Raw genomic sequence first — 16,226 nt, forward strand, 5'->3', positions numbered from 1 at the left:
ACTTGAATAAAGTAATTTTTACTAGACAAAACTATAAGCAATAAAATTGTCAACCTATAGCAATTAGTACTTTCCACTGACTTCAAAACAAGTTATACCGTTGTTTCCGCTATGATAAATTTGTTGCCGGTTTCCCGCTAGCTGAAGAAAGCGACTTGTGCTTTAGGGCACATCGGTGCAAGTCAACTTTCTAGACCCTCAAAACGAATATGTCAGTCTGTCAATGGATTATACTACATTGACAAAACAACTAGTTTTCCTAGGCGTAATGGGTTAATTAAAAACACCAGTTCCATGGTCCTCGCAGAAAAAAAAAACTGAAAAAGAATTCCATGATTTCTGGCTCAGTGAAGGCTCTTTAGTGTTAAGCAGCGGAAAACAGAAGGAGGAAAAATTGCACTTATCTCAACCATGAATTATAGTTTGGTATCTTCAGAAATAAAGCAACGGCAGTTGAATTTCTCTAGTCCCGAGTTTGAATAACCAGGGGACACTGAACTGTTGCTCGAAAGTGAAAGTGACTGACAATACCTTCTCGTACACGTAACTTAGACGTTCGTGAACCTCTGATGCTCATTTTATAACAAACGCTATTTTGCCGATTTCTTCAAGTTGATATCTCATATCACTAAGTTGTAAGGAAATGTTAACATTTGATTAACAGGAAACGCTTACAGTATATAATTACAAAATGGTGTTGGTACAATTCAACAAAGAATATGCGGCAAAGCCCCCGATCAAGTGGTTTACTTTCAGTAAACGAATTTCATTTCATACAAAGCGGACTTTGAAGCTGAAAGCCACCTTTTTGATAGATTCGTTTGCATAAAATGATTGTTTCCACAAAAAGCATTAATTGTTCCAAGTACCACCAATAGTGTATCAACTAACTGTTTCCAGCTTGAGAATTTTATGCTTAGTTTCCCACTATAGTGTGTTTGTTGGTGTACTCGAGGAAAGCGACCCCGATTTCGAGCACCTCAGAATAAGTCGTCTTTCTAGACCCTCAAAACAAAAGCAGCAGAATCTATAATTCCCCTTGAAGCTATTATATCCAGTCAAAGGTAGTAAATTAACCAACACCAGGCAGTTTTCCTAAGCGTAATTCATGGGTAAGAACCATCAGTTCTAGTCAGTTTACAGTGTTTTCATCGTCATGATCATATACAGGGTGTCCCAAAAGTTCGTTCCTCTAATTTCATGCGCTATAACTTTTAATGAAAACTTATTTTTACATGAAATTTCTAAAATATGTTTCTTACTCTATCGAGTACTTGTGTTCAGAAGTTCAGTTATCGGCATCCCCCTTTTTATCACATTCTGTAGCCGTCGCGGTATAAAGTGAGATATTAGCCATGTAGCATGTAGAACCCTAGATGATTCATTTTGAGTTTTTTTATCACCTAGTATGCAGGAGTCACTTCGTCCCCAGAACAATAAAATTTTTATATTAGGCAGCTAAAACAATATATTTTGGGCATTGATCCAAGAAAATATGATCATTCCGTCCCCTTTCCACAGTAAGGCTTTTGTTCTTCTTTACAAATTTGAGACGAGCTGAACGTTGCTTGGCGGGCGGCCCTGGCCGGGAATACGGGGTTTTTTTGCCATCTCAGGGGTCTCCAAACTTTGCTTTTCATGAACCTGCTCCAGACTTAACTTGCTAACTGTTGTAAGAGCTACCTCGTTGGGTTTCCCGCTTTGTACATGGCCTTCTTTAAAACTATTTTAGCGGTTTTATTCACGACTTTCGGTCTTCCCCCTCGTTTCTTGTCTGTAAAACCTTCATTCCTCTATGACCATCTTACCACCCAACATTTGGATTTTTCCATTGTTTTAGGAATTTCTTTAACTGAAAAACCAGTAGATAGGAATACATGCTTCTGCTCGCACGTGGCTGAGTGTTTTTTTTTTTTGGTTGAGAGGGTTTGTCTCTCAAGATATTTACACAAAACAAGTTAGGAGTTCGAGCATTTCGGGCTACAAAATGCAAAAAAATATATGGCCGGAAAATTTACTCGCGCAGCGCACCTTTGGCGCGAAATTACACAAATCGAATTTCGAGTGAAAAGATGGCACAAAAAGTATGAAATATAAAATTAGATTGAAAGTCACAACTTTGGTTTAAATTGCGTGCTGATCAAGTCCAACTGTACTGCGTTACAGACTTATAAAGTAGAGGAACGAACTTTTGGGACACCCTGTATATATCATCGTCGCAGGAAACAATGTCCACAATTGTCTCAGAGAAATCTCTTGTTGGGCAGCGAAAAACTGTTAACGCAAAGAAGTTTCAGGATATTAACGTCAACAATGACCAAATTGCTCTTTAATTGCTCTTAAGAAATAAGAGCAATTAATGCGCGTTGATCAAATTTCTCCAGACCAAACAGATTGATGAAGTACAAAAAAAAATGCACTTTATTTGAGTGTCAATGTATTTAGCACGAAGGTACTATTTGGGAACACTATTTTTTTTACGTCTCCAGCTGGAGACGGGACCGCCATTTTAAGTGGTCATCCGAGCCACACGAAGGTCTAGCCGCTTGCAGTACAAAGGTAGTACCTTCAATTCTCGGTCATTTTAAGACACTGAGTATTGGTCCGGCCCCGCCGACCTCCTGCTCTGCAGTCACACGCTCTGCCGACTGAGCTAACACTGCCACGGAACAAGGGTACAAGGGACATTGAGCTGTGGCTCAAACATTCAAAGCGAATTATATATTTAGCCGAAAATTTCTTCGCATTACTGGGTTCGTGAACCTCTAAAGCTCATTTTAAACCAAAAGCTATTTCCTTGATTAATTCAGATAAAACTTCAATATTCAGGTCATAGAGAACTTTTTCCGTTTTTGAATAGCTTGGAATAAGCAGGAGAGGGTGGTTGGAGAATTCGAGCTAATTGACGCGAACCCGAGATTGCGCTTAGAACTTTGTAGAACTCTGAAGTGGTTCACTGAGTCAAAAGGCTTAAAGAAATCAAAGGCAAAAACCCTAACACAATCTGCTCCTCCAGTGTCAAGCCATGTAAGCCACATTTGTTAGCTTTTAATGAGAGCTTGGGAAGTATTGGTACCTTCCCTGCATTCAAATTGATCTAGCGATAGGTAGGATCTAATGACAGGCTTAACTTCTGCGACATAAATAATTTTCTCTAACAGCCTAACAATAATATCAGTAAAAATAGGGCGGAGTTGGTTCAAGGATGACAGGGGGTTTCCTTAGGAACGGGGGAAATGTTGGCAAATTTCCAAGAACAAGGCAACATTTGAGACTTAATTGATAAGTTGAAGATTGCAGTAATCATGGGAGCAAGTTCCTCTGCCAATTCTCCCCAGAACCAAATTGACAGATCATCAGGTCCAGCGGCAGTTCTTTTTTGTTGTAAAAGGAATTTAAAGGTAGTGAACTCATCGATAACTGGGAGCCTGGTACCTCGAGGGGTATTGACGTAAAAATGGAGCCTTGTAGTTAGCATCTGAATTTATCTCCTAAGAGTATTTATTCACTTCCTCAAGAGCAAGAACAAGAACTGAGGGAAACAGTTTTCGATTCTCTGCCACTGTCTGGTAGATTTACAATGTTTGTTGTTTCTGCTCCTCACTTCATTCATCTGATTCTGTTGAATAAGCTTATCAATTCTCTCTTCTAGAGAATCAGCCTCTAACACCATACCGCTTTAGCAGTAATTTCACTCGAGAGAGATGAAGGCGGGGTCATTTCTTGACAACTTGACCTCTACCTTAGGAAGGAATTGATCCACAGCAAGGCTGATCAGATTGCAAAAGCATTTAACTGCAGATTTTATATCAGCACTGTGTAAAAGTGAAGGCCAATCAATTTCCTTGAGATAAGATGACATCGCTAACTTGCAATGTTCACGTGTGTCTCTGAATTCAACCCATTTTCTTTCTGGTGGAGTTCTTTGTTTAAGGCTTAGAATCACCCTTTTGTGGTCTGAGTTGATTAGGCCCCTCACAAACTGAATCTTGCAAAAGTCAAACGGGACATTAGTAGCAAATATATCTAGTACTCTTGAACCCCTGGTTGGAGATTTAACCTGTAAGGATAGAGTGAAAGCCTGGAAAAATAGTTCTAACTTAATCATCAATCTTGTATTAGGGCCCATACATAAATTCGACTTACAAGCATTCTCCAAAAACTCGATGAGGTTGTCAGGGCAATAGGTAGGGTTGGATGGATGATAAACTGCTGCTGCATAAAAATGTTGATCTTTCACCGGTAAAATTTCAACCGAAAAGCACTCAAAAGCATTGTGAGGAAAGACAAGCTTCTATATTTTCCGGTCGTTTCTTCAGATAATGCCAACTCCACCACCATTTCTGGAATATACGTATGGTTAGTGCTTAACCCTAATTAGCACTTTCAGTGCTTAACCCTAATCACTATAGTCAAAATATTGAACTGCCGGTCATTTAGTGTTTTGTAAATCTTGACCGGTTACCGGCCATATAGCCACAGCGAACAATAAAACTGATTTATTTATAAAATACTGCATTTTGTGAAAATATGCTAGAAAGATATAAAACGGCTGCTTGCTCGAGTGAGGCTATTTCTTTTTCCATACGCTACGCTATTTTACTCGTCTTGAGCGTGTCCTGTTTTCCGAAAACCAACCCAAATATCCAACGGTTTCGAACTTTGCTACATTCTGCCTAGGCATCAACTAGAATGCATTCATTATGAAAACCTTCGGGTCTCGGTCGACAAGTGTCAGCCAACTTCAAAAGTATTCAGCAAGTGCAAAGTTGTTTGTTTGCTAATTAGTCCTTTTGTTTGCATACTTTAACGGCAAATTGCAGTTGAAAATCAGGGTAAGAAAAAAGCAGGTGGTAATCCACTGCGCATTCTAAATCGCCCATTCCAGCATAACCACAACTCCTTGCGAGTCTACTGCGCATCCTTAATGTTCCCATTCGCACATAACCACAACTCCTTGCGAGTTTATTGCGCGCCCTAAATCTTTTATTCACGCATAACCACGATTCCTTGCGTCTGGTAAGAAAAAGTGATTCAATGCCCATATAATGTGATTTTTTGCCGATTAGAGAGCTGCCTCGTTCGTTCGCTTCAGGCTCACTCACTGCGGCAGCAACAATCACAAATTCATTTATCTACAGTGGAACCTCAATTTAACAAACCTTTATATAACGAACGATTTTCTTTAGCCCGGCCAAAATTACATATCGCGTTGTTTCTTACACACTTCTCTAGTGTCGAGAAGTCATTATAAGCAATTTTGAGCCGTTTCCAAGTTATTTTGAGGGGGGTTTTCCTTTTCTTCATTTGGGGGAATTATGTAGAAAACAAAGACCTTGGTCAATTTCATTGATAACTGAAGATCTTGTTGTTTCTTACACATCTAAGGTCGAGATATCCGTTTCTAGCTATTTATAAGTGATTTTGAGGGCGGTCTTCATTTTCTACCCAATTTAGGTCACATTTTTTTCAATTTTTGTCATGGTAACTTCAACTGGTTTACTTCAGAACAAGTTTTTCTTTACTAGGCTATCCAAAAATAACTTTTTTAAACAGCATATATATAGCCTCAGTGGAAGACACTTAAGCGATCTATGACAAAGGTAGTAATTGTTATTTCTGATTACACATGAATTAACCCACTGGATTTGCTAAAACATGGCTATCGAAATTTCTCTCAAAATCCTTTACCGAGTCTTTTCTTAATCGCAATTTTTGCATTGTTATTTCTGTATTTATCTCTTACCGAATATTAAATTCTAGTGAATACGCTACAGTAGATAGACTGTCATGAGCTTCCATTGGCTAATAATCTACTTCCCTTCCCCCCCCCCCCCCCCCACTTACCCCCCAAAAAAACGCTTTTCATAACTCCCCTTCTCTCTGAATGTTAGTTTTCAATCTGCGTGCGTAGTGGACTGCACTCGGCTCTCGTAGTGGGTTGTTTACTACAGTAACTGTTCTGTTCTCTGTTTGAACTTGTGTGACAGATATCGAATCTTTTCTTATTGCAGAAAGAGGGAAAATGGCATATTTGACTGGAATCCTCCTTGATGTCTCCCGTTCCATGCGTCATAACATCAGGAGACGTACTGATGAAGAAGGAGGACCATGGGCTCGCTCGATCTTTGAGGTTATTGATAACCTTATCAAATATGATATATCTTCTGATAACCATTTATTTGCAATAGGCGTTGGGGCATGTACTGGTGAGGGCATATTTGATATCATAGGAACTCTTAAACAGATTCAGTATGGAGGCGAAAAAACTGAAGGTGGTGTTGAGAGGCCTGCCACTAGTACGCAAATAAACATGATTTTCCGAATATTAGAGAGATCCGGCGCACTTACTGTTCGCAAATGGGCAGCGGAAGAAGATGTCGTCAGGGCAATGAAGTATACAGAGGCTGATTTGTTACTGAACAAACTGAAGTCTGACAGGTCGTTTCTTGAAAAATTTGTTCAAGAGATTCTACCACCAGCTTGCCGGGATTGGTCTGAAAGCGCCCTGGCGAAGATGACAGGCCTATCTTCTTTTACTGATGCAGTGCAAAGTGCGTTTGCATCAGTGGCAAGCAGCTTTGTAAGAGCTACAGTTGCAGACGTCAGGGAAGTATTTAATCAGGCCAAGCCTTATTTGCTGAAAGAAGACAAAGAACAAGTATGTCTGTTGGGTGTGACTGTTAATTCCATTTTCAAAGTTAAAGATGCCTTAAATGTTCTTCATGGGTGCGTTGGTGAAAAAGAACTCTCTAAAGAAAACTCCCGGGAACTACTGCAGAGCGTTGAGCCTTACATTTACGGCGGAACGCCTTTATATCAATCCATTGAGAAGACAATAGAACTGTTTCAAGCTTCTAGGTTTTCCAGTCACAAAAAACTGCTGTTCATCTTATCAGGCGGAGAACCAACCGATGGAGAGACTACATGTGCTGATGGTGCAGGAACAGATCGAGTAGTCTCTAAATTGACCACAGCAGGTGTGACCGTAGTGAGCTGCCTTGTCTCTCACTCCACACAAATTGAACCTAGACGACTGTTCAGCAAGATGGGACCTGCCTGGGATAGGGGTGCAAAGTTCCTGTTCTCATTGAGCTCAAAAGTGTCAACGCAATCGCTGCCACGCACAATTTTTGTTAAACGTGGTTGGACCATCGATCACACCAACAATGAAACACAGTTGTTCTTGCAGTTAAATCACCCAGACAACTTGCGAGAGATCTGCGCGGTGGCCCGAAATGTCGTTTGTTGTCAAGACGCGTTATCTGACTTGCTTGCATCCGTTGATTTAGATCTCTATATCAACGAAGAAGTAAAGGACCTAAGAGCCAAAAGAGTACAAGAAGGGGAGACCTCCTATGCCAATGCAGCTGCTACAGTACTTTACTTGTCCATGAGAAGAATTCTTGGACGCGAAGGCGGGTATCCAAATTTCCATGAACTAAGAGAAGAAATTGTCAAAGATTGTGAAAAATATCCAGACGGTGTCCCTACCTTCCGTGTGCTAGAGAAAATGTGCCCGAAGTACCGCCTGCGGTGTAAGCTAGTCAACCTCGAGGGAGCCATGCAAGCAGTGGCTTCAAGTCGACCAGTAGTGGCAACATTTAGGCTCACTGAGGAGGAGTGGCATAGTTTTGAAGATTTCTATGAAAGTAACCCAAAAGGCATTTTGACGAAGAAGGAGATCGATATAACAGCCCGTCCTCCCGAAACTCCTGACTTTGGCCATGCAGTTGTGTTAACCAGTTTCAACAGTGAATGTGTACGACTGCTGAATTCTAGGGGAGAAGACTGGGCGGACAAGGGATTTTTCAGAGTGCAGAAAGCAGAAGTTCTTGGATTAACATTCATTGACGTTTACTGGACAGAAGATGATTTAAAAGAGGAGGAAATAACCTATTTCAAGAAATTTGGATCCATCAATGCCGGGATATTAATGGAGTTGTTGCCAAGTCTTAAGCGAGCTGAATACAAGTGCCCCAAATGCAGCAAGAGGTCGCCAGTCATGGACTTTACAGGAACTTTGTCACACACAATTTGTCCCAAATGTGGCAAGGAGTTTTCTACAGAGAATGCTCTGGAAGGGAACATTTTGGCTCTCAATATTTATCTTACTTCTTTAATCAGATGAGTTTTCTTGCCGTTATGCAATTCTAACTAACTGAAGACTCCTTTTAAGGGAAAGAGACGGGGTTACCTCATCAAAAAGCTCATAGAAGTCAAATGTATATTATGCACATTACAACAGGGGTCTTTTTTGCATGAGCATGCGCGACCGCTGAACAAGCGATTTGCATGGAGGCTCACCACAGGGTCTACCTTCATCAAAATGGCGCGTCTTAAAGCTATCATGATCGCGATTATTTTGCTCGTTGGTCTTCCAAATGTGCTCTTGATTTAACAAAATGTGTAGTTTGCAATAAACTCTAACATTGTCTCAAAAGCGAAGTAGATCGGCTTTAACATACCACGAGCTACTATCAAATTTCATCTCCCGACTTGACCTGTTGGACAACAGCGCGCGTATATGTAGTGCTTGTAGGATTGCACTGACCTCATTAAAGTCTAAACAAAGTGCCGAAACGTTTCTTGATGTAAGTAAACACTTTCAATTTTCCTTGTTTTGAAATGGGAAAGGAACACAAATATAAAAAAAAAAAACAGAAAATTTGAGCGAGTGGGTTCAAAGGTGCGCAAAAGCCGGTGTTCGGTTCAGCAGTGAGTTAATATATGTTCTACAATTTTCCCAGCACTTTAAAGCTACAAAGTTAAGAGCACACGAGACGTACATCAGTCACCTGGTGAAATGTCGGTGGTAGTCACTCTGTATGTCTCGAACAATAAGAAAAATGAATATCAATGAGACACAGTCAAAACTGCATTCAATAGCACCGAAATTAAAGTCGAATCTGGTGACCGATTTCGATGAAACAAACGGTTAGGTTTCCCAAGAAGTACAGTAAACATGTGATGCCGACCAAAAGGTAAGAATTATTAGAGCACTCAAGTTCTGGGTAAAAGAAAATTCCTGTAAAAGATGCGTTACAATGTTAGTCCACGCAAAAACAAGAAGTTCTCCAATTTTCCGATAAACAAACTTTGTATCGGTAAAATACTTAAGGGAACAACTTTCTATTCCAACTGATAACGGCGTGGTAGTCGCCCGCTGATCGCTATTAATCCACTTCCGAAACATGGCTAAATCAGCTATCCACAAATTATTGACAGAAATCCTCCACGCCATCGAGAAACTAATTTACATCCGATTTATAGACAAACACTACATAAAGAACATTTTGCTCAATAGCTACGCATCAGCAGTGCATTCTATGCCAAACTTTGCGGTTCTTAAAGGGGAATCAAGACGCGAGTCGAGCGCCAAACAACAACAAACAGCCATGTTCGTGTGAGACATCCTTGAAAAACGTGCTCTTTCAACTCGTTCAGAGCATTAGTCTCCACTTTAAATCACCATATCTTTACTTATTTTGTACAACGAAGGTCTTTCCTAAGTTCCTGCTACCATTTGAATCTCAACCAAGCTTTCAAAGTGAAGAATTTGATTCCTATGACTATGCACCACGGTCGCTGTCACTTGACGTGTGCTCTTTATCAGGTTGTGGTGCGCATGCTCATGCAAAAAAGACCCCTGTTGCACATCACTTAGCTTTACAATACTTCCAACTCCTATTGTTTTAGCAAAGCGGTGTGTGGCCACTATTCAGAAGATTTAGATAAAGGTTAGTTTCTATACAAAAATCCCGAGGACGCACTAACAATTAAGAGGGTTTTCCATTTTGAGAAGTGCATAGAAGTAAGCATTGTTATAGAAAGAGCAAGTAGGTTCGTGCGGAAACTGCCGGAGATTTCAGTGGCGTAGCTAAAACATTTTCAGAGATGCAAGCAGTTTTCTAAATAAGCCCTATCCTGTCCCCCAAATCGTTTCCATGCGGGTAAATTGGATAAATTTTCCTTTTTGTCGGATAAAGACTCTCCTGGACTGTCTCTGGGACCTTGCCCTTAAGCCAGCAGATTCGTCTTTTGTGTGTGGAAAAATTGGCGGGGCAAAACATTTTATTTTAAAAATATTATATTAAAGAAACTTAAGCGGAGATATATGGGAAATTTCCCTTTTTACAGCCATCCCTTTTTTAGGTATGTTTCCTTTCCTTTGCTTTGTTTTTCTCTTTCTTTATTTATTTCATTTTGTTATTATTCCATTTTTTTTACAACTGATTTTTTTTTCAGTTACACATGCAGTTATTGTCGTATAGGTAGCTACGCCACTGTAATTACCCAATAATGCAAAGGAGAGTGTATAGAAAATTTATGAAATAACAAAACAACTCAATGTGGGGTACAGCATGAGTTGTTTTAGAACGCCTAGTTGCTTCTATTTAGTGTAAATATTTGTTTATGAGTACATGTTTACAACGATCTTCAAGTGTTTGAATGGTTTTATTGATTTTGATTTCCATTTTGTTAGAAATTACACAATTCACAATTACAACACGCGTTCCAGAGACGATTTTCACCTACCTCGTGTAAGAACAAACTGGGGCAGACAACGTTTTACGTATCGGAGCGTCGATCGTAGACTGGAACTCTTTAAGTCAGGATATACGTGACACTTGTATATTTTCTTGTTTTAAATCTAAGCTCAAACATGCATTTTGAAAGTTTTTAACAAGTTTTTTAATAGTTTTTAATTGTTCTTGTACTGTTTCTATTTTTAAGCGAGTTTGTAATCTTTTCTCATGTGTAGTTTTTAATTATTTGAAGTTACTTGTAGTATATGCAGGGCCCCACTGATGAGCACCTTTTGGTGTAGTGGGCTCCTTGCTAAAATATTATTACGTCAAACCTCTTTAATAAGGACACCAAAGGAACAGAACCAAGTGTCCGCTTTACAGAGGTGTCCGTATTATAGAGGGAGGGAATGCATGATTTTTGGCATTTCTGGGACCAAACGAACTGTCCGAAATAGAGAGGTGTCCGTATTATAGAGATGCCCGTAAGGACAGGTCAAACTACCGTATTATTATTATTATCAAATTATGGTATTTTCACTTTTAGGTTCATTTTTTGGACACTTTTCAATACGCAGGTAATGAATTCTATTTGAAAGTATGTTTTTCTGATTATTCACCATTTGCGCTCTACTACACAGAGGGTCGCTAAACTGCTAATCAAAGTATTGTTTTACTTTAAAACTTCGCGCGCAGTCGCTTAAATGAACTACTCTGGACGTCTCCTTTAATTCGCTAATTATTTTTCGTGTTTTTAGCCTTCTGTGTATAATCGTGTTTTCTCTTTATTATTAGTGTAACAGTGAACAATGACTCTGAAAGGCCCTGTGGGGACCAGCCAATAAGATATGTACGTATGTAAATTGGACAGTAGCAATTGCGTATATTTCAACGTTAAAGGAGGAGAATTGTAGACAGTAGCAAAACAACAGCGGAAAGAGAAAAAAAAGCATGAAACATAAGATAGAGTTGTACTTTTGATAGGACTTTTTTTGTCTTTTGTACTTCGAATCTTCTGCTTTATGATTTAAACATTTTGGTTAGTTTTAAAATAAAAAGCTGGCAACATGCACAATGCCTGAGTATATATATAGTAAACACAACACTACATAGAGAACGCCTTTGTGCAGTATCAACGCACGAAACGACAGAAATAGGCAAGATCGAGCCACTCTGAAATGAGCGTTTTTTGCTGAACACCCCAAGCGATATAGACCGTTAAAGGAAACGACGAGTACCCCTGTTCCACCCCTCTCCCAGACACTTTTCCTTTATCAGCAGCGAGGAAGTAATTTAACTTGCTATAGCATTCATGGTTCTTTATATGAAGAATAGGAGTAGTCCCTAATTTTCTTCAGGGATAGTTGATCAAGCAAATTACTCCAGTGCGCGTGAGAGTCACCGCGTTCGAGGAGAGGCCAAACGCGAAGAAAGGAAAGAAGCAGGCCTCACCTTCCAAGCGCGTGGCGGTGTACACGAGCTCCCACGTATTTCACACTCTCTACGGATTTCTATTTTCAAGCAAGGGCATTCTGTTCTATCCAGGGGAGGGGGGGGGATGTGTCTCCAAGGAAATCGGTGGTACAGTCCGCCTGGCAGTATGACGTCACGTCTCGTGTCAGTGACTTTCAAAATGGCGAGCAAAGTGTTCATCGAAGAGACGGATAAAAATCTCGATTTTATCACGGAAATACTGTTCCGATTTCTTGGATTTAGGGGTTTTAAGGTCCCTACTGTCATAGAAAACTAGACTAAAGTACTTTTTTGAAATGAAATGTCCAGTCGTGTAATAAATTTTAAAGATTCCTTTCTATCGTCGAGCAAATTTTACGAGCAATGATACTGACCGGTCACACTTTTGCGGGCCAGTTCACAGTTTAGACACAGCAATAGGAGGTTCATCAAAGGATATATTATACTTTACATTGTGCGTATTTTCAGCTCTTCAGAGCTAGTGGAACACCATATCAATCCTTTCAAAGTTCGCTTAGCTGTAGCCTTGAAAGAGGACGCTAAATGACAGGTATTTGTGAGAGACTGCGAGCACTGAATCTTGTTGCTTTACCGCATTTAATTGGGCGTACACCTGTAATTCTGTAATTAAATCCCGAAAACCAATAAAAGGTTTCGTTTAATTATTGTTTTTGGGCAAACCCAGTGGAGATTTTAGGGTAATAGTATTGATGAATGTACAAAAGGCAAGTTTAAATTTCGCCAGTGTATCAATGGTGGGTGTTGGGTGTAAATTAGTACAGTTTGTGGTATACTGTGTGTTCTTTGTCATGCTGTCAACTAACATTGAAAAAAATTCAGCTGTTTCAGAGGAGGGAGATGTCTTGACAGCTTATGGTTTTTTTCTAGTCGTAAGGTTGGCCAGTATGCAGTTCAAGAGTTTTTGAAATCCCTTTCCCAAAATAAAACTCCGGACTTAAGCTTAAAATATATATTGATCAAAATGCATGACCAGCAGGGTCAGCAGTAAGAATAAAGGAAAACAGATCAAAAGGAAAAGTAGTGTTAGAAAACAGAGACGAAACAGGGAAAAAACGGTACGACGACAAGGAAACAGAAAACAGCGTCGCTGGGAGTCGAACCCGATTTATCTGCATGTGCACTGAATCAGATTTTTGACAAATTTTAATGGTAACTTCAACCGGTCTACAACCTTTGCGGCTGTTTTGGTTTATTCGAAGTAAACGGCTGGGAGCCGCTGTTCTGAATTCTTAGAAACTTTTGAAAGTGCGCGACGAAACGTTTCATAGTTTCTAGGAATCTCAATCACTGGGGCAAACAATTGGACCCCTAATCGGAGATTATTATCGTCTATTTGTTGTTCGGGAGCACAAGTCATAAACGTCGTGTCCATTTACTAAGGGGAATTAAAACTGAAAAGAAAAAAGAAAAGCAACAGTAAGGTGACTGAAAGATATGAATTTCACCGTACCTCGTATTTAATAACAACAAAGCCGCCTCGAGAACAAATTGATTTCCTGTAAAGCTGAATTCAAAAGCTATATAAGAACGCCCACCTCGGCGTTTCCTTAGCGTCGCTTCCGCAAAAAAAAATCCCAGAGACAAAATAACAGCTGCCCTAATTTCCACCAATAGTATGCTAGAGCGTGTCTATCACATGATTATGGACCAATCACCCCTGCCCGTGACTGGGACAAATTTTAGGATTAAATCCTTGTCAATCCTTGTTTGCTTTCATCGGCAGTTCGGTGTTGGTAACGATCATCTCCACAAAGACTTAGGTGAGTTATAAATGGTGTATCAAGACCTATAGTAACTAGCTGACTTGAGAGGAGTCCTTGTTTCCGCTATGATATGTTTGAAGCCGGTTTAGCTCTACTTGATGAGCGCGACTGGGTCTTATTGCACTCCCGGAATCAATCAAAACTGGAAAACAGAAATATCTTTAATTCTGTCGGTAAAATGTTTCAGTATTTCAAGGGATTGTAAGTTGACGAAAAATCTGATTTAATCTCGTTTGTCAACCAAAGAAATAAGAGCAACACACCAAGCAGAACTTAAGGTGACTCCGTTAGTAATACAGGCGCATCTACTTTGCCATATACAGATTGGTTCGTAAGTATTGGCATCATTGTCGTTCGTCACCCTGGCCAAAGTACGGATGCCTCGCGGAACTACCGTCCGTGCTCATTTTGTAGCCATAAACAAAAGTGCTCGACACCTCTATCTGAGCTTTGATACAATACCTATACCTATACCTATTTCTTGAATTAGAAGCAATGTACAGCAATAAAAGCCGATAAAAATGCAAAATGTATGTAGCAGGTGTTACAGCCAAAATTGCTAATGATATTCCCAAAAGGATATTCCCAAAAATGTCAAGAAACAAATCATTCTATTTCATCGCAAGGTTTAAGCAATTTATAGTGCTTCCAAAACTAGTCGAGTACCAGTTGTAAAGTATACCACGACTGGCAAGCGGCTTTTGATTTACGAATTCGTAAACATCGGGGCTTGTCTCGAAACTTCGATATGGTGGCTCGTTCTACCTTAAAGCAATTCGTTTCAATTCACAGCTGAATTTTTGAACGACTTTCTAATTTAACGATTTATGTGGGATTTACATGGCTGAAGTTTCAAAATGTCAGCAATTTTGTTTTTACCAGACGCGCTTTTCTTTTAACAGTAAGCTCCACGCAATCGCTAATTTTTTTCCAACTTCTACAAAATTATAGCCTTTTATGTTAAGCACCACTAAGAAAATGACGGGCAAACAGGGGTGAAAAAAATAAATAGGAAATAAGAAAAATAAATTGGGCACCATTTAGTTATGGAAAACAACACTGTGGCATTCTACACTGTTTATATTATTCTATCATTGCTATTATCAGTACGAAGGTAACTAACTACGCGTTTGGTGGTAAAGGACTTTTTGAATATTTCACTCCCGATGAGCCGTAACTTACCAGATGTTTTTCCCTTTAGAGTCTGTTGAATGAAACTTACCGAAAGTTGTTTGCCTGTATCAAGATATTTTCGTGTTTGACAAACTGAACAGTATTTTACTGGTGTAATTTGAATGCATAGAGCTTGGACAGCTTTTATTTTCTTGTTTTTCTTGGAATGGTTTGCATAAAATAAATCGTGAGGACATCAATTGTTTCAAGCACCTGCTGATGATATTTTGCCAACAATTCCACGTAACTGTTATTTACTTTCGTTGCGGAGGACACTCCTCTGTAAGGACTTCTACAAACTGTAAGGTAAGCTATTAGCTGTTATCCTAGACTAAAAATTTCCATCTGTTCCACCGTTTGGTTCGGTCCTATTGAGAAAGGAGAGGAAAGAGGCTCCGCTTCAGTGCACTTATGTATCCGCAAGCAAATTTTCTCTTGTTATCAGTTCACTTAGAAGACTAGCCTGCGGAGCAAGCGTTTCCGTTTGAAGATGTCAGGGCATTAAAAGACGCTTAAGAAAAAGTTAAACATACGGAAGAGTACATCAAGAAGAACTCTAACAGGGGGTATTTTGTCGAAAAATTCTAAAACTTGTAAACCTAAAACCAAAATGACACTATGCCTTAATTCACTGTGCGTTGAGTTCTCGATACGATAAACAAATACTGCCCACGATTGAGAGGATAACTTAAAATAGGTAATAAAATGGTAAACTCGTGAAAATAGGGAATAATTTCATTCGTCACCATCTGATTACAAATATGAATGTCGTTGTGGCGGGAAATATGTAAACAAATGTTAGACGTTTTATCATTTTGCAATCTGGAGAGGACTTGATCTCCTTCAATAAAGATAAGAGTGCTAACTTTTCTGGTGAAAAAAAAGATTAATAAAGCTTTCCGGATGCCTACTTTTAGGGCCGGGGAATACGCGAACAAACTTTAAGTCAAATCTCGTCCTCGAATCTGAAGGTCTCTAATCTCTTATTCAGGTAGGAAAAGTAATAGACGAAAGGATTGTAGGATTATATAACTAACCTTCCTTTTTAGTTATGTAAATAGTGTACAAACCCTACTGGTATGATTTGCTTCAGAACAAAGAAACAAAAATTCGGTATGTACTTGACTTTTAAGTAGTATAAATAAATAAATAAAATAAATAACGATTTGCAGGTAGTACATCCATATAGTGGTTCTTCGTCTACCTGATTCCTGGTCGAATTGGAATTTTTATAAGTTGAGTAACAAAGATGAAAACCAAAACTATT

At 39.4% G+C, this 16,226-nt stretch overlaps 2 protein-coding genes across 2 annotated transcripts in view; both read left to right on the plus strand.

Annotated features, from left to right (window-relative positions):
• LOC140933895 (4-hydroxybenzoate brominase (decarboxylating)-like) overlaps positions 1-16,226 on the plus strand; it is a 179,177-nt gene that overhangs the window by 11,911 nt on the left and 151,040 nt on the right. The window lies entirely within an intron of this gene.
• On the plus strand, positions 6,026-8,138 carry LOC140936009 (uncharacterized). The gene is made up of 2 exons (XM_073385589.1): positions 6,026-6,252; positions 6,289-8,138. Exons 1-2 carry the CDS (start codon positions 6,026-6,028, stop codon positions 8,129-8,131), a joined length of 2,070 nt encoding a protein of 689 aa, XP_073241690.1. The 3' UTR covers positions 8,132-8,138.

Source organism: Porites lutea, chromosome 4 (assembly GCF_958299795.1).
Source record: "Porites lutea chromosome 4, jaPorLute2.1, whole genome shotgun sequence".
Lineage (NCBI taxonomy): Eukaryota > Metazoa > Cnidaria > Anthozoa > Scleractinia > Poritidae > Porites > Porites lutea.

Bases quoted from the DNA above. Each gene is read 5' to 3' on its own strand.
- LOC140936009 (XM_073385589.1), top strand. From the start codon at position 6,026: ATGGCATATTTGACTGGAATCCTCCTTGATGTCTCCCGTTCCATGCGT. The intron at 6,253-6,288 runs GTATGGAGGCGA...TGGTGTTGAGAG, and splicing joins GGAACTCTTAAACAGATTCA to GCCTGCCACTAGTACGCAAA.